The sequence below is a fragment of the Neolamprologus multifasciatus genome, chromosome 22, assembly GCF_963576455.1.
Source record: "Neolamprologus multifasciatus chromosome 22, fNeoMul1.2, whole genome shotgun sequence".
Taxonomy (NCBI): Eukaryota; Metazoa; Chordata; class Actinopteri; order Cichliformes; family Cichlidae; genus Neolamprologus; species Neolamprologus multifasciatus.
The window spans coordinates 31,985,294-32,011,312 of NC_140459.1; the positions used below are offsets into that span (position 1 = coordinate 31,985,294).

The following is a 26,019-nucleotide window of genomic DNA, read 5'->3' on the forward strand; positions in this document are numbered from 1 at the left end:
CTCTAGTGGTCCACCACACATGCCCCCCCCCCCAAACACCCAGCAGAACTAGTCTAGTCCCGGGAGCGAAGCTGGCACTGGCGGTCAGAAAAAGCTGCAGACAGCTCGGGCTCCGTTGGTTGTGGGGCGCTCCTGGGGGAAAAAAACAGAATCCATCAGCCCGGTGGCAGGTGGGCGGCCGTGGCAAGGGGCCTGGGCCAGGACCACTCGCTAAATATAGCGCCACAAAACACAGCAACACACTTCCTCAACACTGTGAGTGGATCCCTCTAGTGGTCCACCACACTACCACATAAATTACTGACTGTTCATTTCTTTAGAAGTGCGCAAACTTGCAGATGCAGCAGGGGATCAAATTTTTACCCTGGTTAGTGAAGTCATACATTATTATTACTACATTATTTAAATTATACCGCTTGCTGACGGCTGATGGCAGCCATCCTATTTTACATGGAAGTAAACAGGGGCAAGTCTAAAGGTGGGCATGGGGTATAGTAGACCATATTTATTTCAAGGTTTTCATACATTTTTTTCAAATTGAAAGTGAAATAATATAAAATACTTTCTCAATTAAATTGAGTTGATATTTTTAAAATATAATAAATTAAAGCTTTTTTCACAGCCAATAAAAAGATACATGCACCGGTAAAACTCCAATGAGCAGATCTTGAAAGACCTGTATTTTTTCTCTTTTGAAAATTTTTGATTGGTCATAATAAGACAAGGGTATTTCTTATCCAATTAATTGATTAATCGATGGAATAATCAATAGATTATTCAATTACTAAAATAACTGATAGCTGCAACTCTACACTCACAGTTTCTGCCCTAAAGCTTAACTCTCATGGTCCTTTTTGACTCTGACATTGACCATAATTTACAAAATGAACCTGACGATAAAGGAGTGAAAGTAAGAACTGCAACCTAGCCTCATCAACACTGGCTTCACTACATCAGTTTTTGATATACAGTTCATGTTTAAGCTGGTATTGGTACATCACTTATGGTTATATCAGTATGCTCTCTTTTAAAAGCTATGTTACTGAATCATCCTAAAGGTTTTGGGCACCAGGCCTTATTGATCATGGTGTAAGAAAATGTCAGTTAGGCATGGCTATGCAAACCCCTTTTTCTGGCTCAAACCTGTGTGATGATACACAGATTTGTATAAACATTAATTTCATTGTTTGTGAACTCTCTGTTAAATGTTTAATGATTACCACACTGTTATCATTATCATATAAATGCTTTATTGATTTCATTGACTATAGGCTATAAAGAGAAAGTCAGGCATCATTTGTAATATGACAGTCAAGATGATGGGATCTGACTGGTGGGTACACACATGGGTAAATGCTCTGTCTGCTTCACCAGATGAGCCCGCCATGGCTCTGGTTGAGGTGACCTTGGAACCTGCCTAACATCGCCCCATTGCAACCCTTTTTTTATTGGCTCTCTATACATATACAGAAGAAAACACATTTTAAATTCGTTAATATATTTTAGTTCTACATTCAGCAAACTGTGTATCATATTTTTGATATATCCTATGCTTAGTGTCCTTCCACATTAATTTGTTCTGGGTTCTTTTCTGTTTTTTTTTTTTTTTTTGTTTTGTTTTTTGTTTAGTGCTTGACTGCAATTATCAACCATCCTCCAACAACCCAGAAAGACAAAAAAGTTAACCTTACTTTTAAGCTGGGTGGATTAAAAATTTCTTTATGTCACTATCCCTCCGTGTTATGGTACAGGCATGTATGTCTGCTATTGGAACTGGGTCGCTTGTGTTTACTGATGATGTGACTGCCGATAGAAGTAGTGGGGATGAATTCTGAAGGCTATGCTACGATTCAGCCAAATGTTTCAAAGTAATCAGACAGCATCTCTCTCAGTGCAATTGAATAATGACCTAAAACAGTGAAAAGCAATCCAAGGGAAAAAAAGAGAGAGATTTTTGAGTGGACAAGACAATCATCTAATGTCTACCCCTGCAGGCTTTTCAGTTACTGAAAACAAAACTGAAGGCACAGAAACCCACAAACAAGCAGGAACGTAAGACAGCTGCCGTAAAGACCTGCTAGAACATCTTAAGGAGGACATACAGCATTTGGTGATATCCATGAGTTCTAGACGTGGGCAAAAATTTTCATCTTGTTAGGGCAGCGGTCCCCAACCCCCGGGCCTCGGACCGGTACCGGTCCGTGAGTCGTTTAGTACCGGGCCGTGAGAGTTGAAGCTCAGGTGTGAAATGTATAGTTTTCAGGGTTTTTATCGGTTTTCAGCGTTATTTTGTTATCGTTTTTATCGTTTACTCGTTTTTCCTGGATCTTTTCACGTGTATTATAAATAAATTTTCTTTTTTTCGGTACCGGTACTAGTTTTATTTTGTTGTATTTATCCGCGACACCTTAAAGGCCGGTCCATGAAAATATTGTTGGGCATAAACCGGTCCGTGGCGCAAAAAAGGTTGGGGACCGCTGTGTTAGGGTACCTGGGTCGTTGACCCAGTGTTTTGAATTTTGCATTATTATTGCACTTTGATTTTGTCATTATTTATAATTTCTAGTCTTTTGGTTTCTATGTTAGAGTTCTTAGTCTCCTGGTTTCTGTCTCTGTTTCATGGTTGCCCTGTCTCCCCTGTCAGCTGTGTCCCCTTGTCGTGTCTCTGTGTTATATTTCCTGTTTTACTTTGAAGGGCTTTGTCTCATGTCAGTGTTTCTAGTTTTGTTTTCCTTGTGTTGTTAGGTCTGATTTGTCCTACCAGTGTCCCCCTCTTGTCTCCCATTACCTGATTGCTCCCTGTATTTAAGCTGTGTGTTTTCCTTGGTCCATGTAAAGATGTTTATCATCTTGTACTATGTGTTCCGTCTGTCAGCCTGCCTACCTGGTTTATTTGTATTTTCAGTTTAGTTATTTTTTTGGCATTCAGCAATAAAGCTGCATTGAGTTCACCTTTTTGCCTCTGTGAGTCTGCACTTTGGGTCCACCATTCTTGCCTGCCACACGCAGTCATGACGCATCCAGATTTAAATCCTTACATTTAAAATTCTGTTTTTTTATGCAATTATTTTTGAGCCTCACAAAATGGATTTTAATTCCTGAATAATTACCTAAATACTTTTGTTAAACCCTTAACTAAAAAAATGTAAGTGCATCTTTATGTTTGATTTAAAGTTCAGTGGTGGTGAACAGAGGCAACATCACAAAAAATGTCTTTGACCAAATACTTATGGACTTAATTGTACCTATGAACAGTTATTTATTTAGTGTTATCATATGTAAAGTTGCTTGGAACAATGTATGCTGACAAACATGTCTTGTGTGTTTGTGTCCCTATAGTGTGATCCTGGTGAGGCCACCAAGCTGCTGTATGACCTTCTGTACACAGAGCCTATCAAAGTCGTGTTGATGCCAGGCTGCAGCTCTGTGTCCACACTGGTGGCCGAAGCTGCTCGCATGTGGAACCTCATAGTGGTAAAAGCCTTTACATTTTTAGAGCTTCAATATACAACTTGTAAACAGTAATTCAGTGATGTATTTACATTGTTTTAAGAACAAAAAACAATGGCAGCAGTATTACTGAATAGTGCAAGTCACAATGAAACTGGAAAGAAGAACTGTGCATACAAAAATACTGATGCAAAAGAAAAGGAAACACAAAGGCTGCCCACAGCGTTTAGGTGATAAGTAATCTCTGGGTGCTGTTGTGTGAAAATACCACCAAGAACACTTAGCACTATAGGTGACAACAAAACACAAAAATATCACAGGAAGCGACTCTTTACACCAAGAATACAGAGCCAAAATATATACTTGAAGACAGTGAACTAAAGAGATGTCACAGTGAGACAGTCAGATTAGGGCGTCAGCTGCAGAATACTCGGTTAAGGTTGTGATACGGATTCATCCAACCATTTATCTTTTCATGCCTAAAGATAAATAAAAATACTTAAAAAAAAAATCCTGATTGAAGGTAAAGTAATTTAGGCATCAAAGGGTGAAACAAGTGATAAATAGTAAATGGACTTATAGGGCAATTTTCTGCTCTACCTGAGCACTCAAAGCACTTTATACAACATGCCACATTCATACCCATTCATACAAGCTCCTTTTTCTATGCTTTTTCTACATGAATGCTTTCTACCTAACATCCACACACATTCACGCATCGGAGATCAAGTTGGGGGTATTTGCATGAAGACTGGAGCAGCCAGGGATAAAACAACGAAGCTACCCATTAGTAGATGACCTGTTGATGTTTTTGCATAGTTTTTTCGTTTTTCTTTTGTTCTGCTCTTTGACTGTCCTGTCCAACACTATAGAAACAGGAATTATTGTCTGAAGGCCAAGAAAAACGTAAAACAGGTGGATAGTTATTCGGTCAACTATCAAGTGGATATCTCTATAAATCTATATATATATCTATTTATCTATATATCTATATCTATCCATCTATCTATCTATCTATCCATCTCGCTGTCTCTCTCTCGCTCTGTGTATATATATATATTAGGGGTGCATCAATACTCGTATTGATATTGAACCGTTCGATACAGTGCTTTCGGTTTGGTACGCATATGTATCGAACAATACAAAATTTTAAATTTATTTTATCAACTTTCCTTCTGACGGTGCTGTCTGTGTTGAGCGCTCAGTGGATCTGCGCTCGACAGTGCAGCCTAGGCGGAGTAGTCGAACGCAGATTCACTGAGCGCAGGGCAAGCTAGCTAGACAGAAGTTAAGCTCTCCTTGCAACATGGCAAATTGAACCTCCCCCACCCTCATTCAGATCTGGCGTTTGGAACTATTTTGGTTTTCATGTGACGTATGACCCTGAAGGTAAGCTCGTCATGGACTAAAGTAAAACAGTATGTTGGATGTGCCACGCAATGCTCAATTACATTGGTGGGAACTAGTGCGTTAGCGCAGTTAGCTCGTTAACGTGTTGACGCCGTCCAGCCCCACGCACGGGGCGATCTGCAGTAGCTCGTTAACGGAGATTTGCCGTGTTGTGGCGTTAATGTCATTTCAACAAGATTAACGCTGACAGCACTAGTGGGAACACGACGAATATGACTGCACATTTACTCCGACATCATCCTAGTGCAAAGACAAGTGGAAGCAGACAAAAACAACAAGCACGCATGCTACAAACTTTACCCGAGTCATTTAGACAGCCGTTAGCACATGATTCTCCTTATGGGGACCTGATATGTTTAATATGCTGCTGAGAATATAGCCCAGAAGAAGCGTATAGTATAGCTTTTATTTTGGAAAGAGCCATTTCTCTGTAATAAACTCTCTTTTCCAAAGATGAGTGATTTCTCCATCAGATAGATTTTTTTTTATTACTTTGTTGTTTCAGCAACATTAAATTTAAAAGCTGTACTTTTGAGTTAAAATATATATTTATAATTTTAAGAAATGACAAATTAAAAAGCTGCTGGTCCACAATGAGAATGATAGAGCCAAAAGTCAACTGATCTCTTTTGTGTTGCCATTTGTTCCGCGTTTGGAGTGAAGGTAGATAATTCCGAATGTAGTGGATCCAGAATTGATCCGCCAAGGCTTGGCACTGCCTCCACCTACGACTGCTCAAGATTTCTGTTTCTGGGTAGACAACCTGTGGCATGGAGGTATGAAGGGTGAGTTCCCTCTTGAGAACAGCAGCAAGATGGGCTCCCACATGAGCAGCACAGAGCTCCAACCTAGGAATGGACTGTTGACGGACAGGAGCAACTCGAGATCGGACGGCTAGGAAGGCTACCTGGATTCCCCCTATATGATCTTCTGTCTGAGGGTAGACCACAGCTCCGTATGCCTTCTCAGATGCATCGGACAAGATGTGGATGCTTTGCTTGCAAAGGATAGGTCTGTCTCTGGCTGCACGTGACAATGTGACGGGGAGACATCAGGGAGCTGAATCAATTCACTTTCCCATGCATGCCACTGCTGCAGCAGGTCGACTGGCAGATTCGGATGATCCCAGTCTCTCCTTTTTCTCCAGAGGTGCTGCACCAGGATTTTGGCCCGAGTGGTGTAAGGAATGAGGAGTGCGCATCATCACCACAATGCGCATCATCTATCGGTTTCTGGCCAAGCAGTATGATCCGCTTGGCCAGAAACCGATAGATGATGCGCATTGTGGGCTTCACCAACTGCTCGGTGTGCCGTATCTGATATCTGAGCTCGTCAGACTGGCAGTGCCATTGCAGGCCCAGAGTCTGCTCTGGTACATCAGTTCCATTGGGGGAAAACCACTGTTCACTCTTCTCCAAGACTGATCCAGGTGGCATATGACTGATGAGTTCTGGGTAGTTGGAAGCCCACTGTCGTAATTCAAAGCCACCGGTGAGTAGCAACTGCTGGATTTTATTGACCAGTTGCTGGGCTTCGGGAAATGATGCGAAGCTCTGGAGGAGATTGTCAACGTAGAAACATTTCTCCACCGTGTGACGGGTATCTTCGCTGGGGCTGCTGTGATCCAGAACATGCCGCTGGAGAGCATAGGTGGCACAGCAGGGACTGCATGTTATCCCGAAGGGCAAGACCTGCCATTCATAGACATCTGGTTGCCTAGTTCGATCCATGTCCCTCCAGAGGAATCGGAGAAAAGGCTTGTCCTCAGTCAAGAAGTGACCTGATGAAACATCCCCTTGATGTCACTGCTCACCCCAATGGGATACTCCCGGAAGCGAAGTAACACACCCAGGAGTGTCGAGCCCAAGGTAGGACCAGCGCAGAGATGCTCATTCAGGCTGGTACCATTGTGCACAAAGGAACCGTTGAAGACAATGCGATTCTTGTCATTATGATGAACCATGTGGTGTAGTACGTACCAGGTGCTACTGTATATCTCAATGTCTGCGATGGTCAATTTACTCACATAGCCTGCATCCACCAGCTTTTTAATCTCCCGGTTATAGGTAGCTGCTTGTACAGGCTCCTTCAGCAGGCGCTTCTCCGTGGCTCGCATGTGACCGAGGAAGGAGTCCTCAGTGGAATGAGGCGGGACTGGTTCTTCTTTCCACAGCAAAGGAGTGGTGTATCGTTTATACCATCCACCTCCACTCTGATGGTCTTCTCCTCTAGCATCTTGACATCCATAATATCTTGTTCATTCTGGTATGGGACAACATCCGTCTGCCAGAGCTTGGCCTGAGAAGTTCAGCACAGGGAGTCATGGTGCTTGTGAGTAGACACTGAGGAGTGGAGGCTTGATGCAGAAGAACTTTGGCTGGACCCTGCAGAGTCCAACCCAGCCGTGTCTTGAGTGCAGCTGGTCCTCCCCGTGGACCCAGATGTACAGACTCTATTGGAGTCAGGAGATGTGGGTAGTCAGAGCCAATCAGCAACAATGGTTGAGCTTGGTGAAACGAATGAAGTGGAAGCCTTTCCAGGTGGCGGTAAGACCTTTGCAGTGCGTCAGCTGGATGTGAGTGTTTAGCGAGCCCAAGCTCAGTGGTTTCCGAGGGTCAGTGGCAGAGGCTATAGCGAAGGAAACGGAATGTCCTTCTACCGTTCTAATATCTTGTCGGATAGTTTGAAGTGCCAACTCCTCCCTCATTCCCTGAAGGCCCAGTTCTTGAGTAGCACTGTGAAGAAGGGTCGTGTGCTCTGACCCATCGTCTAGGATGGCGTATGTCTCTAGCTTCCTTTTGCCATTATAGAGGCACACCCTGACCATTTTCAGTAGCTTGCAAATGGTCCCCCAGGTCAGATCAACGTAGTATGTGACGGGTTGGACAGCTTCCTCCGCCGGTCTGTCAGAGCTAGTGGATCGCGATGCATTAACCTCATGGAGTGCCTCCAAATGCACCTGATTGCATTACTGGCATCTAGCTTTCAGGTATCATTGCTGGATGGTCCCTTCCGCATCTCCAGCGCCACTTGCCTGTTCGACTCCAAGACAACTTCTGCTCCGTACTGAACTTCTTGAAATCTGTGCACTGATTGAAATAGTGCTGAAGATTATTACAGAAGGGGCAGAATTTCTTTGGCTTCCCCAGTTTGGAAACTGCCTGCTTCAGAGGCTCTGATCCTTTAGCAGGAAAGTCGTAGCCCAATAAGACGGTCGTGGTCGCTGTTGCTGATCTCTGCTTGGGTCTGGCACCCTTCCCACAATCCACACGTGGCTCTCAAGGTTGCTGAGGATGATGGAAATACACATCATGATCTTGAATGCAGACTTCGTATTCAAGCCACTCTGCCAAATCTGCTAAGGTCGGGATGGGTGTCTGAAGAGGATTGATGAACCGCTTAAACTGCGCTCGATGATTGTGTGGCAGTTTGGACAGCAGTCTGGTGACGTGTGACTCACACTTCAGTTCTGCTCTCCCCTCTTTCCAAAGCTTTCCAACATTCCCACGAGAGCCCTTACTTTCAGGGTGAAAAGAAGGAGTGCTCGGCTGTCACCACTCCGTACAGGAGACTCAGACAACACGTCAGTGATCCGCTGCAGGGCAAGTTTGAGGTTGACCATACAGCTCTATCAGAGACGACATGGTCTGTCTGCATGTGTAGCAGCTATTGCTGTAGGAATCGGCAATCAGGAGGACGCCTTCCAACTTGAGGTGATCGACTAGTGGTCGATGGACTCTGGTACTTGAAACGTTCAGTCGCATCATGACGCAGGATATAGTCAAGGGCCATTCGCAAACAAGCGAACTGGCTGGAGTCATTAGACGTGAAGTATGAAATGTGTGGTGTTGGTCCCCGGAACACGGTCTCTGTACTCAGTAGAGGTTCGTGTTGACCATATTTCCTCCAGTCTTTGGAATCAGTTGGCGGCCAATGAGGTGGGTCCCCAGTCATCTCCTGGAAGCTTTCTGGTTGTTGGCGCTGAAAGGTGTATGGCTCTGCATATTCAGGGGTGACCTGCCTCTTCAAGCATGCTCCAGGGCCATACCCATCCTTCACGTTAATTTTCCTGACCTGTTCAGTCACAGGAAGTTGGCTGTACTGATAAGGTGACGTACGTCTGAAAGGAACTGAGGCTGCTGCACTAGCAGGAATCTCTGACGTGGAGGTGGTAGGAGGGGGAATGGCTCATCACTCTGAGGATCAAGTGGAAGTGGTGCCTCTGGCCAAGGTAAATTCTGTATGTCATCCTCTGGTATGTGAAAGGAACGTACAGTGTGTAGGTAGGGCCTGGAGGCATGGTCAGGATGAGGAGACTGGTCCTGGGTACTTGAGCCTAGTGCTGAAGGTTGGGGAGCTGAAGACGACTGAGGGGCTGAGGACTGGAGAGAGAGCACCAAGCAAAGTCTGAACCTCTCGTCTGAGCTGATTATTATCTTCCTGCTGATAATACCACGTCCGAGGTGGGCCTCCTGATACTGCCCTTGTGTGGGCGTGGTGTTTTTCTCCATCTCCTCCTCTCTTGCTCCACCCCTCTGTCTCTCTCTTGCTCTTCTCTCTCCCCAGGACACAGCTGCTGCTCATTGGCCTCATTTACCACCTGGACCCAGTCAGCAATCACTCTCTGAGGTTATATAAGCTGGGGATGGGCTGGATGTGGCGGCTTTGCTGTCACAGACAGGGGTACAGTTTGATGTTGGAAGGAATAGTCGTCTGGTCCCTGTATTTTGTGACACTGAGGTGGAGACTTATTTTGAATTATTTGAGCGGATAGCGACAGCCTTGCATTGGCCGCGGGATGCATGGGCCATCCTGCTGCAGTGCAAGCTGGTGGGCAAGGCACAGGAAGTTTGTTCCTCGTTGTCCGCTGAGTGCAGTTTGGATTACAACAAACTGAAAAGTGCTATCCTGTTAGCCTACGAACTAGTCCCTGAGGCTTATAGGCAGCGATTTTGTGGGTTGAAAAGGGTGCAGGGTCAATCCTTCCTGGATTTCGCGAGGGAAAAGAGTGTCCTCTTTGACTGGTGGTGTGTGTCCAGCAAAGCTACTGACCTGGCGTCGATGCGAGAATTAATGCTGGTGGAGGAATTTAAGAACTGCATCTCTGAGAGGATTGCAGTATACCTCAGTGAACAGAAGGTTTCCTCATTACAGCAGGCTGCAACACTGGCTGATGAGTTTGCCCTCATCCATAAAACCAGTGTCATTAAGCATGACCGTCGCGACGCCTCAGTGAGGGTTAGTGATGTGCCAGCTGCACAGTACCCAAAGAGTGAGGTACTTGTGTCCCATCCCAAGGCAAAACGAAAGTGTTTTTTCTGTTTCAAGTCTGGCCATTTAGTAGCAAATTGTAAGACCTACAAACAGAAACAGTCAGTCTCGAGGGCTAGGAGTGTGCCTGCTAACAATGCTAATGCAGGCATGGTTTTGCCACAAACCTGTCCACCTGATTGGTCACTGTTCAAAAGCCAACTCAAAGCAAAATCGATCTGCTTTCAAAAGAGTGAACTGTGGTTCACAAACGGACAAAGTTGCCAATCCTAGGCGACAACTGGAGCATAATTGCTCGGTGGTATCATTTGGTCACTGTCAGAGATTGACTAATTGTAATCCGCCACCTGTTGACCGTCTTTCGGATCCAGATGACCTGCAGTGTGACACATTGTGTACGACACAAACATTCAAACCTGCACCTCTTAGTGATGGGTCGTTCGCAAACGAAATGGCTCTTAGAGCCGGCTCTTTGACGTGAACGACGGGAGCCGGCTCCTTATCGCGAGCCGTCACGTGGTTTATTTTTTCTTTCTCTCACCCTCTCTCTCACACTTTTTTCCGCTTCACTCCGCACGCGAGCCTTGTGCTTTACGCTGGGCAGAGGGGGGAGGGGCGGTAGTTACACTCAGTAGCACAGGAACAGAGCGGGAGAGAAAGAGAAAGAGAGCCAAGGACAACAACTTCACATTAGAAAGGTATAGTAATCTTCCACAACTATTTTCGGTTACAGATGATAAAGGATTCAGAAAGTTTATTCATGCAGGTCCATATGACAGAGAATATGCATCTTCTTTTTGTTTTCATATTTTAATTTATATTTAATTGTGTTGTGGTTTGCAGTGTTTTGTGTTGTTTCACTTTAAATTTGTAAAGGAAAAAGCTGAAAATTTAAATAGTTAAAATTTGAAATGTGAATAGTTGATTTTTGTATTATATGATTTATTTATTACATTTTATGTGGAGTGAATAAATAAAAGTATATTTACGGTGGCCCCTAGAGACAAAGCACGTACAAACTTCAAAACACGTACAAACACGTACAAAACTCCGAAGCACGTACAAAACTCCGAAGCACGTAAAAACTCCGAAGCACGTACAAACTCCGAAGCACGTAAAAACTCCAAAGCATGTAAAAATTCAGAAGCACGTAAAAACTCAAAACACGTACAAAAGACAACAGAAGTGCTCCAGGATGCTAGGGGGCAGTGTTGAGCTTTTGTTACCTAGTGGCTACACAAGCCAGCAAGTACCAACGACCGGATTTGGTGTGTGGTAGTAACAGGTAAATGAACTTTTTTTTTTAATTATTTGAATATATATGAGTGCCTGTGTATAAATACACAAACAATACACACATGCTTTCAATTGTGTAATTTAAGTGATCTAGTAGCTCTGCTTTGGAAGTTCAGTTCATGCTAGAAATGTGTTTTGGAGTTTGTACATGCTTTGTCTCTAGGGGCCACCGCATATATTTATATATAAACATATATAAATAAAACCACTTTTTTTTACATTAGTAATTCCTTTTGTGCTTAACTTTATATTATTGTTAATAATAAATTAATTAAAGTAACAAAACAACCTGAAGAGCCGTTTCGGAGCCGAAAGAGCCAGTTCTTTTTAGTGAGCCGAACCGAAAGAGCCGGATCTCTAAAAAGATCCGGAAATCCCATCACTAGCACCTCTGGCTAACCAGCATACCTGTCACCATGACCTAGCGAAGAAGCGTCTGAAAAGTTTCGGAAAGGCCTTCTAGCTATTCGCTGGGTTCTCCATATGTGATGGCTCAAAAAACACCTGGCTGTCACTTTGGACACTATTTTGAGGGACTTGAGCTAACCCCATTCAGTGTTTTCGACCCATCGAAAAGGTCTTGGCAGTTTTGGCAGGCTATGCCTAACTGTTATTATGGTGCATGGTAAGTGATATGTTTAAAAGTTGGGTAGGACATTCTGTGACAAACCACTGGTTTGTATTTATGGGAGGGGGTGTTACGGCCCTAGCTGGGCCTCCTGATACTGCCCTTGTGTGGGCGTGGTGTTTTTCTCCGCCTCCTCCTCTCTTGCTCCACCCCTCTGTCTCTCTCTTGCTCTTCTCTCTCCCCGGGACACAGCTGCTGCTCATTGGCCTCATTTACCACCTGGGCCCAGTCAACAATAACCTCTCTGAGGTTATATAAGCTGGGGATGGGCTGGATGTGGGAGGGTGGCTTTCTCTGGTGTCTCCGCTTTGAGTGCTAGGTGTGTGATTGTCCTGCCTACGGTGTGGAGTGGTAGGAGCAGTGGGAGAGGCTTCTGGTGGTTTACCTCTGTGTTGGTCAGTGTGTGATACTGGTCTAGGTGTGGAAAAGGCCTGCTGTGTGTGACCAGCCCCACTGTGCGTGGCTCTTTGTGAGTGGCTCTTAACTGAGCAGTGGTTTTCCTTAAGTGACGGCGGCCTCCATTATTTGGTTTGGCCTGCCTGGTTACTTCTAGTAGCAGCGTTGCTGTCTTTTTCTGTTGAAGCCTTATAGCTGTTTTCTTTCTTGAAGTGGTCACCATCTCTTTGGCTGATTTATCATTAAAGCAGCATTGCTGTCTCTTTCTGTTGTTACTGATTATATGATTATTGGGTTAATTGATTATAATAAAGATTTATTTTGTGTTAAACACCTCTGCCTTGGGTCCTTTTCATTTCAACCCGGATCCAACTGTTACTGTCCCCCACCCTCTTCACCTAGCTTTCATGTGGGGACGTAACAGTCATCCTCTGGTTTGTGAAAGGAACGTACAGTGTGTAGGTAGGGCCTGGAGGCATGACCAGGATAAGGAGACTGGTCCTGGGTACTTGAGCCTAGTGCTGAAGGTTGGGGAGCTGAAGACGACTGAGGGGCTGAGGACTGGAGAGAGAGAGAGCACCAAGCAAAGTTTGAACCTCTCGTCTGAGCTGATTACTATCTTCCTGCTGATAATACCACGTCCGAGGTGCCATGCTGGGGAGTCTGGTCAGCTGGAGGGGCTGAGGTGTTGGGATGTGCCCATGGTCATCTGGGGAATAGTTGTGCGACACATGTGTCTGTGGTAGTGATCTCCTCGGCAACTGCACCAAGAGTCATCGAGGTAATGAGGCCGATGACCATTACGAGTGGATGAGAGAGCCATCTTGCCTGGTGAAACTGCAGCTCTGGCTCGGAGTGGCTCCATTTGACAGTACAGCCAACTGGCTGGCCTTTTGTACAGGAAATTCAATTCAATTCAATTCAATTCAATTTTATTTATATAGCGCCAAATCACAACAAATGTCGCCTCAAGGTGCTTCATAGATACAGAGAAAAGCCCAACAATCATATGACCCCCTATGAGCAAGCACTTTGGCGACAGTGGGAAGGAAAAACTCCCTTTTAACAGGAAGAAACCTCGGGCAGAACCAGGCTCAGGGAGGGGCGGCGATCTGCTGCGACCGGTTGGGGTGAGAGAAGGAAGACAGGATAAAGACATGCTGTGGAAGAGAGACAGAGATTAATAACAGATACGATTCAATACAGAGAGGTCTGTTAATACATAGTGAGTGAGAAAGGTGACTGGAAAGGAAAAACTCAATGCATCATGGGAATCCCCCGGCAGCCTACGTCTTCAGTTTTTTTGGAGTTGCAGAAAAACATGCCCTCTTAGGTTGAGAGACAGTCACTAACAGTCATAACCATTTATGAATACAAAGAGGCAACTATTTCTTTAATAGAACATTAGCAAGAATATTACTTTTCAAAGTAAATCTAATTAAATTCGACAAATGATTTCAGCACTCAAAGCCAAAATGCTGCATGTTTAAAGTTTGTAATTTTAGATGTGTTATACTAAAAATGCCAGGAAACAATCTAATATAGAAATGGTCAAGATTTCCACTGCAAGGAAATTCATGTACAATAACCGTTCCCCAAACTAAACAAAAACAACCTCAATCAGTCCAAAAGTTCAACCAGTCCGTAGGCCCAATTGCAATCCCTGCGACGGCCACATAACAGCCAACCACAGTCCAGGCGGTGGCGACAAAACAATTCTGGTGGCCGAACCGATGGACGGCAACAGTGGCAGAACAGTTCAGGCAGCCAACCACGGGCCTGGTGGAGGCAACATGGCAGCTCTGGTGGGTGGCCAGGGGTCCGATGACAGCCTCGAAGTAGCTCTGATGGCTGACCACGGATCCAGTGGCATCGAAACTGTTCAGGTGGGCAGCCGTGGACCTGGCAGAGGTGACGTTGCAATTCCGGCGGCCGACCACATAACCGCTCCAATGAGCAATGTAGGTGGTTCATGACGTGCAAGCTGCGCTGGACGTGGACGTGCAGGCAGTGCTGGACGTGCAGGCCATTTCAGGGCGCTGACCTCCAACTCCGATTGAGCGGGTCCCTCCGGCGCGCTGACCTCCTGCTCGGGCAGAGCGGGTCCCTCCGGCAGCGCCACAGCTACAGACGGTCAAGCCGATGGTGATGATGTTGATATAGCAGCTGCAGGCGGTGGAGATGATGTTAGTGTAGGAGCCACTGGCGGTAGATTGGGCGGTGATACAGCAGCAATAGGCAGGTGAAGTGATGGTGGTGTGGTTACTGCAAACTGCTTAGCTACAGGCCGGGCGGCTGACTGAGCCCCAGCTACAGGCCGGGCGGCTGACTGAGCCCCAGCTACAGGCCGGGCGGCTGACTGAGCTACAGTAGGCTGTGCTAACAGCTGAACTGATGACGGAACAGAAGACTGCACTAGAGACTGAGCTCGTGGCAACACAGGAAACTGAGCTTCTGACCGTAGTGACATTTGTGGGTGAAGTTGAGCAGGTGGTTGAGCGGCTGACTGAGTTACGGGCCGAGCGGCTAACTGAGCTAATTGCTGAGTTTCATGCTGAGCTGGCGGCTCTGAGTGCTCTGGCCACAACTCAGAGTTCCCTAAATCAGAGTGCTCTAATTCAGCATGTGCAATTTCAAAGTCCACTAAAACAGCTACACTGTCCACAGTCCGCTGAATCAGCTTACTTGATCTCCCTGCCAAGGACGAAGGTGGAAGTGTGGGGAGTTCTGGTTGCAAACTCTCCAGAGGTCCAGGGGCAGTTCCAGAACCATGTTCAGCCTCAGAATCAACACCGGGATGAGTTACTAACTTTAAAGCAGTCTGGTTAACAGCCACACAAACAGTCTGAAAATCCACAGCATTGGTATTAATGGGCTCTAGTTTAAACACTCCAGGCTCAAGAATGAGCACAAGAAAAATAGTTTCCATCACTCCCTGAACAACACTCCTCCCCAGAATGAATAGTCACTGTTTCAACAGGTAATGACAAAATGTCTCGGTTACTCACAGCAGCTTCACAATTAGTAACTACAGGGCCAACTGACAGTGAGCTGACAGTCACTGAACTAACAGTCTCCAGGCCCACTGACCCAGAGAAACCCATGATGGACAGGTTAGCCAAAATCTCTCTCTCACCACTTTGAGCAGGCTTAGCATTGCTAGTGAGTGGGGAAGGAACATCCTTCATTTTCTTGTTCATAGCAAATGGAGCTACAACTATGGTGGAGTCTGAGTTACTCACTGCGGCGCCTTGCACTGCTGGTCCAGAATCAGCTGATTCTTCTGAAGCCACAGGAGTGAGGTGAGATTGGGTTTGATGATGGCATGGGCACCGTCACCATCGCGGTGGGCCGCGTGTATGGAAACTGTCCCCTCCTGATTATCTGTATTTTTATCCTCTGTGACAGAATTTACTAAAACAACAGAGTCCGGTCTACTCACTGTGGTGACTAGCACTGCCGGTCATTTGTTTGCTGACTCAACAGACGTTCAAGGAGGGAGAGGAGATGGGGTAGGTTGGCAATGGCAAGGGAGCCTTCTTCCCTGCAGTGGAGGGTCCAACAAGTGAGCAGTGAGCGATAGTAGGGAAACTGTCTGCCTATGAAGAAAAAAAACAGGCAGCAAGGACTCCCAGGGAGGTAGCCGCATCCTCCTTGCCCGGACTGCCCAAACCAAACAGCTCAAAGCTGGAGCTTGCCCTCAGCATGGTTACAATTTGAATTCGTTTTTTAATGTCCAAAAATCTCACAGAAATGGTAGTGGATGACAGAAAAGTATAAAAAAAAAGCACTACCAGTATGTGACTCTGATGCTGATTTGCAGCCTGGGTTACGCTCTAGCAGTAACTCCAGAGCTGGGTGAGCAACTTCTCCTCTGAGGCGACATTTGAGTCCGCTGGGCCAATTATAGCGGAATTATTCTGTCATGGTCAGCGATGGCAGACCGTGGAGTTGAGGAGAGTTGGACCCAAACGCTCTTATAGTGAAGGACAGTGGATTTATTTATAGTGAGTGGAAAAAACAACTATGTACAAATACAGCACTGTGGCTCCCGTGGTGATTCCTCTGTGAACACACAGTGCACGTGTCCATAAACAGTGAAAATGTGACAACTCCAATGTCGACTCCGATGTCGTTCACATAAACACTCATCAACTGAGGTACTTTACAGGTTTGACATAGTATAATTCCCCGCTGACTGGAGCTCTGCCACCTTCTTAAATAGGACTCTCATGATGAGGCGATCAGCTGCAGCTGGTGAAGGCTAACAAGCGGCAGGTGCAGCAGCCTCCAGTGTGAGAACACTTCTGGGTCGCAGTTCTCTCAGCGACCCCAAATATCCCGGAGCTCGTATGACCACACACAGAGGAAGAAAGAGGAAAAAGGAAGAGAAAACCACTAAAAACACAACATACGGAAAAATAAACATATACAAAAAATACATGAGCCCTTAGACCCAGGCCATGACAGGTTTATTATTTTTATTGTTTTTGGAAAACGATGATAGTTATTATGAGAGTGAGTCATCTTACACTTGTCTTACGCCATCCAATAGACAGATCACTTACACAGCTGTGTGGCTGTCTGAGCTGAGAGCAAAGCACATGCTTTTGGGGGTTTGGTAGTAAAGTGCACTGATTGAAAAAGAATATCTTTAAAAATTCCAGACGGTTTCCTTAATTTTTTATACACGTTGCTATTTTCATCTCGAGAGCTTTCGCTCCACTTCCTACAGCAAAACTGGAAGAAGTGTCCACTTTGTGATATACTGCCTGAAAATATGTGTATTCAAAGGAAAATCTTAGATATCACATTTTTGTGAACTAGAGGTTCATAAATTCTTCAGCTTATCCCTGTCTGCAGCCTCTCTTTGCTCTTTAATTTCTAGGATGTCAGTAGGCTCACAGTCCTAAATACACTCATTTAAATTCTTGTCTCCAACATGATTTAAATAGAAATGGTGAACTGACTTTAAACCCCCCTTTAGAAATGCTCTCCTTTCTTTTATTGCGATGGCTTCTGATCATGTTCATGTCTGTCAGAGTAATCTTTTCTGTGAAAACTATGACAGCAGCACCAAGTAATGTATCTCTTTTCAAGCTTAATTCGGATTGTATATGGTGACATTTCTGTCATCATTATGATAAGTGAGTTCACTAAAAGACACAATTGTTTTGAAAAATCAACTGCCATGTTTCAAGCATTTGACACATCTACATTCATTGTTATGCTGTCATGTATCCAAATTAATCTCACAAAGAGTAATCAGGAGGCCTAAAAGTGGTTCCTTTATTACAAAGAAGGTATACAGTGGGGGAAATAATTCCCCTGGTGAATTTGTAATTTTGCCCACTTGAAAAGAAATTAATAGTCTCTCATTTTTACAGTAGTTTCCTTTAAATATATAGAGAGAACATTAAAAAAATTATATAAGTGTCATAAACTGATCTTTGGGAGTTTCATATTCAAACTAAATGCATTTCTTTGTGTCTTTACATCTCTTAGCTGTCATACGGCTCCAGCTCTCCTGCTCTGTCCAACCGACATCGCTTTCCCACTTTCTTCCGTACTCATCCATCTGCTACACTGCACAACCCCACTCGGGTACAGCTCTTCCAGAAGTGGAAATGGACCAAGATTGCCACTATCCAGCAAACAACAGAAGTATTTACCTCAGTGAGTCATATATTACAATAATTCTGTGAACTCATGTACAATGAGGGGTGTGGTGAAGACACTACACTGGCCCCACCTTTAAATAGGAGCTCGCTAGTCAAAGTTTAGCTAAATGTATATTTAAGGATTTTGTTTGCACACAAGCAAAATTGTGAACTAGATGCATAGTCTTATAATATGCTCCACTCAAACTGTGTACTAACACATCCAATTACTGCAAGGGCAGAAAACTTAGCATGAAAAGCTTTCTGTCATTTTATAAAATAAATTACTCTGAATTCACTGAAGGATAAGACTATAATAATGTGAAATATTTTGCCATTTAAAACAAGAATAATAATCTTAAGCTTTTATTTCACTTTAAAAACACAACTTTTTTTTTTTTGCGACAGCTCACTTTGACACTAAAATATTTCACTCGAAACTAAATTTTATGTATTTTTCAATACTGTCCTGTGAAGTGGAAAGGACTTGTCCCCCAGGCTGCTCTAACACTGTGTCACGGTACTGAGTCCGTGACCCAGTGTTTTATGTTTATTGATTAATCTATATTTTTGGATTTAGTGTTATTCATGTTTTTGATTCTCCTTATTGTTCTCCATGTGTGTATCCTTAAATTCTAGTCTTTAGGTTTCTGCTACTATGTGTTACACGTTTCATGTCTATTCACTCCTGTCTCTATGTTTGTGCATCTCCCAGTCAGTCATGTCTCCCTGTCTCATGTGTCTCATTCCCTCATTTCCTGTCTCACTCCACACATTTGCCAGCGAAGACGTGACAATGTGATTGTGAAAGAGTTCTTTTTAACTCAAACCATGATCTGATCTACACAAGTAGTTTTGGGCCACAACATTTACCGAATTGTGAGTGAAAACAAAGTACAGAGACCTTCCATGGTGTTTATTAAAACCTGAGGGAAATTCTGCTGCTCATGTCATCACCCTGCTGGCTAATGATAACTTTGTGGTTTTTATAAGGACTTACAGTTTATGACTATTTATGCTCATAAAAACAAATTTAAAATAAAAATCAATAGATGAAATGTTATTTGAGACAAGACAAATATGGACAAGAGAAGATGAGTGTACTTGTTGATTTCTCCAATATTATATGTATCACTGTGTGATATGTATAAGAGTTTGTTCTCATTTCCATCACCATTTGCCATCTCTTATCCTCAACATATGGTTTTATGTCTCTCCTGATTCATTTTTCTCCAGGCTTCTATCTGTGCTGTTTCATCTGATTGTTAGTAACATCACCTCCACCACTCACCATCATTTTTCAGAATGACCAGTTCATCTTCCCCCTCACTACTTTGCACTTATTTCAGTTGCTGTTAACTGTTCTTTGCATTTCTTCCTACCGCCTACTATTCCATTATCGTTCTCTTTCCTTTTTTAGTTGCTGTTTCTGTTGCTCAGTCATCTTCTGTGTGCTTATTATTGTGCTTGTCTCTTTGTGTGTGTCACAGACTCTGGATGATCTGGAGGAGAGGGTGAAGGAGGCAGGGATTGAAATCAGTGTTCGTCAGAGCTTCCTAACCGACCCAGCTGTGGCTGTCAAAAATCTCAAGGTGCGAGTTCCCCAATCATTCTTACACATACCAACCAGCTGGACACTGATCAGTCAGGCCTTGTCTGGCCAGTTAACTGCCAGAGTGTTTGGATACTTAGCAAAAATAGGACAGAAATTTCAGAGGTAGCCTGCTGCTCAGAATGTCGAGTTAGTAACAGGTGGAAATTCTTCCCAATGGACGAAACTCTGGTGTAAAAAGTGTGATCATAATTGTATTATAGTGTCCTTGGGATGTTTTCACACCTATTGTTTGTTTTTTCTGGTTGAAATCACTGGATGCGTGTAGATTTGGCCTGTACATAATGAGTAGATACAGTAAGAAGGTGCTGTGTTCTGGACTACAGGACAAGCCAAAGAATTTACATTTATTTCATGGTAAATGGTAAATGGACTGATTCTTATATAGCACTTTTCTACCTCTCCCGGAGCACTCAAGGCGCTTTTTACGGAGAGCAACTTGGGGTTAGTATCTTGGCCAAGGATATTTGCATGCAGATTGGGGGGAGCCAGGGATCGAACCTTCCAATCAGCAGATGACCTGCTCTACCTCCTGAGCTACAGCCACCCATTGGGGTGGCCCGTACAAACCTTTGCACGTATGTTCCTACATTGACAATACAGAGCACACGTGGCTACGGGACATTTTTTATCCCAAACTTGTAACATACACATGGTTCAGATCAGGGTCGGATCTCATTCACACCATAAATAAAGTGCCCTGGAGTTTGTTTGGAACTGTACTGAGACCACCTCCTCCAAAGGGTCTCAATACGGTTGTTTTGATCCGCACACCAATGAACTGCACTGAGGGAGCCAGACCAGAGTTTGATTTAACACAGCATTTGTGAAAATACCCTTACGATACAATTAATGATGGTCAAAATTCGTCCAACTCCTTGGAAAGCAATACAGTGACAATGTTTCAGTGTTGACAATGTTGATGAGTAACTGCAAATTTTGCAGTCAAAAACTCAAAATATTACTGTTACAAAGGACCCAACCCACATGGCATTGCAAGATAAGTGAATGTTTATTTGCATTGTTTTAGTTTGTGCAGCCTTCCAGCTGCCTTCTTCAGCTTAACACAGTACACAGCTCTGCCGTCATCTGTTCATGACCTCAAGCTGAAGTGCACTTGGGTCCTGCAGGAGGATAATGATCCAAAACATATCAGCAAGTCTACCTCTGAATGGCTTAAGAAAAAACAAAGTAATGACTTTGTAGTGGCCTACCCAATGTCCTGACCACTGTCCGACTGAGATGCTGTGGCATGACCTTAAAAAGGCAGTGCACGCTTGAAAAACCCTCCAATGTGGCCGAATTACAACAATTCTGCACAATGAATCTGCCAAAATTCCTCCATAGCGCTATAAAAGATTGCCAGTTACTGCAAATTTTCACACTATTGTGTTCTCGCATCCAAATGACTTCAGTAACACAATGCTAACCTGCATACTACAGCTATTAAAACAGCACAGCTTCATAGTAGAAGAATCGTAGTTCTGAACTTACCTACCTACAGTTCAGGCTCCAAAACATTTGGAGCAAAATATAACGATAGAACAAAGAAGCAGAGCAGCTAGAATCAGACAAGAATGGCATAACCTTCGCTGTCAAAAGTTCAGCAGTTGCTCTGTTCAGCTCCCACACACATATGGACAGTTATCAAAACATGAAGGGTAACTACAAAGTTTTATTTATGACCCTGTACCATAAAAAGGTACATTTTTGTCACTATGAATGTTTGATATGTTTAGTTTTAAATTGTGAATTGTGTATTTACATTTTACCCCAGAATTGGGTTTGTACAACTACAGTCAAACCATACCTTTGGTGCATCGTATTAAGCACTGTATTAAGTGGTGATTGTCTGGTGACCACTGGAAATAATGTTTATTCAGATAATTTGTTAAAATTACTGCCAAATGAAGTGACCAGGGTTGTTTCAAGATGAATGCCAAGTGTTAAGCCTCATTTCTAGGAGGAAATGAAGCTCGTGTGAAACATAAAAAATGTCGAATTCTCTTCTTTTTTAAAAAAAAAAATCCCGTTCTTTGATAGTTGACCGAGCTGTTTAGAATGTCAGAAGAAAATCTACAGTGATAAACATAAACACTCTCTTTTTGGACATTTCTCACTCGGAGCAACAGAGCTGAGGAATTACTCTCTCTGAGCAGCACATTCTATGTCTTATCTGGTTAAGTTATCAGATATGTATCGTCAAACCAAAGATGGTCATTTTTGTCTCTGCACAGTCATCAGGATCCCAGACCTGGAGAGCTTTGCTGGCAGCAAAGCTTGAGAAACCTGCAAAAAAAAAAAAGTTCTGACATGTGTTGGCTGACTTGCTTTCTTCCTGCCACACAGATACCTTACAATGACCCAGCCCAGCATGCCACCCTAGTTGCAGTAACACAAACATGGTAACAGGATAAATGTCTTGCAGTGGAGAGAACGTCTATTATTGTGTGATGCAGGATGAGGGTTGGCTTCTTTGTACCGAGCCCGGCAGGGCTTTTAAAGTGTGTGTTCTGTCTCTTCTCTCTGTGACTGTTCTATCTTCCTTTTATTTTCACTTTCAAGCGTCAAGATGCCAGAATTATTGTCGGCCTGTTCTATGAGACAGAGGCAAGGAAAGTCTTCTGTGAGGTAATGTTCTAACCAGATTCATGTGTCTACTTTAAAATATTACATAACAGAAACATTTTAGGGAGGACTTTTTGGCCCAGCTTAAAATAATATGATAATAGTGGGATAATAAGGTGGAAATAAGCTGGTAATGTTATAGAGATAGCAAGTTATCATTTAATAATCAGCCAAATGATATTCAAGTAATTATCTTGGATCAAATTTATGTAACTGGGTAATAACAAACTAACACTTGATGTGAGAACAAACATGCCTTTCAGACAAAACCAATTAGTATTAGTATAACCTAGTAATATAGTCAAAGGAGCTTGCAAAGAAAAGCGTCTGGACTTCTTTAAGTTGCTTGAAGACGTTTCACCTCTCATCCGAGAAGCTTCTTCAGTTCTAAGGTCAAATGGTGGAGAGTCCCAGATATAAACCTAGTGGGAGTTTCCCCCCACAGAGGGACAAAAGGACCCCCTGATGATCCTCTAATCGCCTGAGCCAAGGTGTGAAACTGGGTGTGGGTCCCAATCAGCCAGAGTTTCAGGTGAGCTCATTGTGAAACCTGGCCCCACCTTATCATGCGAATTCCTGAGGTCAGATGGCCCAGGATGTGAGTGGGCGTTAAGGCGTCTGGGGAGGGAACCACCGCCTCTGTTCAAAGATGGTCGCTCACAGTGGACATAGATGGCCTCTTTCACTCCTCTTTCAAACCATCTGTCCTCTCTGTCCAAAATGTGAACATTGGCATCCTCAAAAGAGTGACCTTTGACCTTTAGATGCAGATGGACCGCTGAGTCTTGTCCTGTGGAGGTGGCTCTTCTGTGTTGTGCCATGCGCTTGTGAAGTGGCTGTTTGGTCTCTCCAATGTAGAGGTCTGGGCATTCCTCGCTGCACTGTACAGCAAACACCATTTGACCTTAGAACTGAAGAAGCTTCTCGGATGAGAGGTGAAACGTCTTCAAGTAACTTAAAGAAGTCCAGACGCTTTTCTTTGCAAACTCCTTAGACTACGATGACCTGGATGACTGAGAACCTTCACAGACTAGTAATATAGTATTTTTGAAATAATGTATGTAATGTAAGTAATGTATTGGTAATATGTTTGCATTGAAAATTTCAACATAATGACTTGATAGTAACCTCATAATAATATGTAATAAAAATTGAAATTTTAATATGTTATAATGCTGGAATGAATCCTACCTATTCCTACCTACATTAATCCTTCTGTGTAATAACATTAAAGGCTGTGAAATGCAAAAAACAACAATAAATAAATAATAAATATAATTCTCCAAATTATCATACATGATGGAACATTGATTCTACATAGTAATGGGAACTAGAATTATCATACACATTCAATGAATATGCAATTCTGCTATTTTACTCTCTAAGTTACCACCACCAAGTGCTGGTTAGCAGTTTATTACAAAATGTACAGATCATACATATCATATCCTGGATTATACTATTCCATGTTCCAAATAGATTTTGTTACAATTTTTAACAGGCCTCGGAAGATATTGCAATAAGTTCTGTATATAAAGAGGCCTGAGAGAAAAAAAAGTAGAGTGATCTATAAAACACCAGATTTGACAGAACTCCTGCAGACTTCATACTACTTAGAACTTCTTTGTTTATATTCACAAGAACAATTTAATATTTTAAATTTAACACTACAAGGCCACTTAAATGTCAGTTTACGTTAATGTCTCAAACCTAACCAGTGTCAGACAGAGCCTTCACAGGCTGTAACAGCAACACACTTTATGTCTCAAATGTACTGTTTCACAAGACTTGATGGGTATAAAATGTTTTGTTTTTTTAATATATTGAATGTCACTATTGTTGTTGATCTTAAACCCTCAAAAGTGACACTCACAGGTGAAAAGTTATAGTACAGGGTGGGCCATTTATATGGATACACCGCAATAAAATGGGAATGGTTGGTGATATTAAAGTCCTGTTTGTGGCACATTAGTATATGTGAGGGGGCAAACTCCTCAAGATGGGTGGTGACCATGGTGGCCATTTACAAGTCGGCCATCTTGGATACAACTTTTGTTTTTTCAATAGGAAGAGGACCATGTGACACATCAAACTTATTGGTAATGTCACAAGAAAAACAATGGTGTGCTTGGTTTCAACGTAACTTTATTCTTTCATGAGTTATTTACAAGTTTCTCTTTGTTCACAGCCATTGACATATCGAAGAGGTTAACATGTGAGGAGCAGATCAAAATTGTGTTGATATCTGGTGAACGCAGTAACCGGGTCATTGCAGCAGATTTCAATACAAGACACCCTACGAGACCACCCATCTCCCATGCTACAGTTAGCAAACTGCTTGCTAAGTTTCGTGAAACTGGTTCAGTGTTGGATTTGCCAAAATGTGGGTGCAAGAAAACTGTCACTAATGAAGAAACATCAGTGGCTGTCCTAGCTTCATTCAGCAAGAGCCCACAGCGTAGCACTCGGAGCTGGCACGTTCCCTGAGTTTTTAGAGCAAGATGGTGCACCACCACATTATGGGTTCATTTAGGAAGTCCGAGCATTCCTAGATGAACAGTTTCCTGGATTGGTCGTTGTGGGCCAGTTGAATGTCCCCCAAGGTTTCCCGATCTGACCCCCTTACACTTTTATCTTTGGGGTCATCTGAAGGCAATTGTCTATGGTGTGAAGATACGAGATGTGCAGCACCTGAAACTACGGATACTGGATGCCTGTGCTGGCATTTCTCCTGCGATGTTGCTATCAGTGTGTGAAGAGTGGGAGAAGAGGGTTGCATCGACAATCCAACACAATGGGCAGCACATTGAACACATTTTATAAGTGGTCAGAAACTTGTAAATAACTCATGAAAGAATAAAGTTACGTTGAAACCAAGCACACCATTGTTTTTCTTGTGACATTACCAACAAGTTTGATGTGTCACATGGCCCTCTTCCTATTGAAAAAACAAAAGTTGTATCCAAGATGGCCGACTTCTAAATGGCCACCATGGTCACCACCCATCTTGAGGAGTTTGCTCCCTCACATATACTAATGTGCCACAAACAGGACTTTAATATCACCAACCATTCCCATTTTATTACGGTGTATCCATATAAATGGCCCACCCTGTAGATCAAGACAATTTTTTTATGCCACAGAGCCACACCCAAGGAGCAGATCATTGTTGATGTATTATTTATATGGTTGTATTAGGTTCAGAAGAAGAATGCCATAATATTGAATGTGTAGCAAGGGAACACAAACTGTAGGATGCTAAAGTTCAGCAGGTTGGGTCAGGAGCTCTGCAAGATCATTCTCACTTCTCTTTTCCTTAAATAAAATTGGTGTTGAATTGAATTTCAACTTCACACATTCTTCCATCATCTTTTTGCAGGTTTACAAGGAGAAGTTATATGGGAAAAAGTTTGTTTGGTTCCTCATTGGCTGGTATGCAGACAACTGGTTTAAGATCAAAGACCCATCCATCAACTGTACTGTGGAGCAGATGACAGAAGCTGTGGAGGGTCATGTAACTACTGAAATTGTCATGCTTAACCCAGAAACAGTACGAGGAGCTTCTAACCTGGTAAGACATGCATTATCTTATGACACAACTTTATCAGTGATGCTCAAAAGAATTGTTGCAAAAAAAAATCTAACCTTTTAAAAAGCTAAAAAGAAAT

At 43.3% G+C, this 26,019-nt stretch overlaps 2 protein-coding genes across 4 annotated transcripts in view; one reads left to right on the plus strand and one right to left on the minus strand.

Moving 5' to 3' along the window:
• LOC146493773 (uncharacterized) overlaps nucleotides 1-26,019 on the minus strand; it is a 561,837-nt gene that overhangs the window by 379,864 nt on the left and 155,954 nt on the right. The window lies entirely within an intron of this gene.
• gabbr1b (gamma-aminobutyric acid (GABA) B receptor, 1b) overlaps nucleotides 1-26,019 on the plus strand; it is a 98,822-nt gene that overhangs the window by 10,022 nt on the left and 62,781 nt on the right. For all 3 annotated transcript variants that reach the window (XR_014871783.1, XM_085147665.1, XM_085147666.1), the window contains exons 2-6: nucleotides 3,340-3,474; nucleotides 17,957-18,127; nucleotides 19,602-19,703; nucleotides 22,289-22,354; nucleotides 25,731-25,922. Coding sequence is in view for 2 of the 3 variants with exons in the window: in XM_085147665.1 (XP_085003791.1) it covers nucleotides 3,340-3,474; nucleotides 17,957-18,127; nucleotides 19,602-19,703; nucleotides 22,289-22,354; nucleotides 25,731-25,922 (666 nt within the window). In the remaining variant the exon portion in view is untranslated. The remainder of the gene's footprint in view (nucleotides 1-3,339; nucleotides 3,475-17,956; nucleotides 18,128-19,601; nucleotides 19,704-22,288; nucleotides 22,355-25,730; nucleotides 25,923-26,019) is intronic.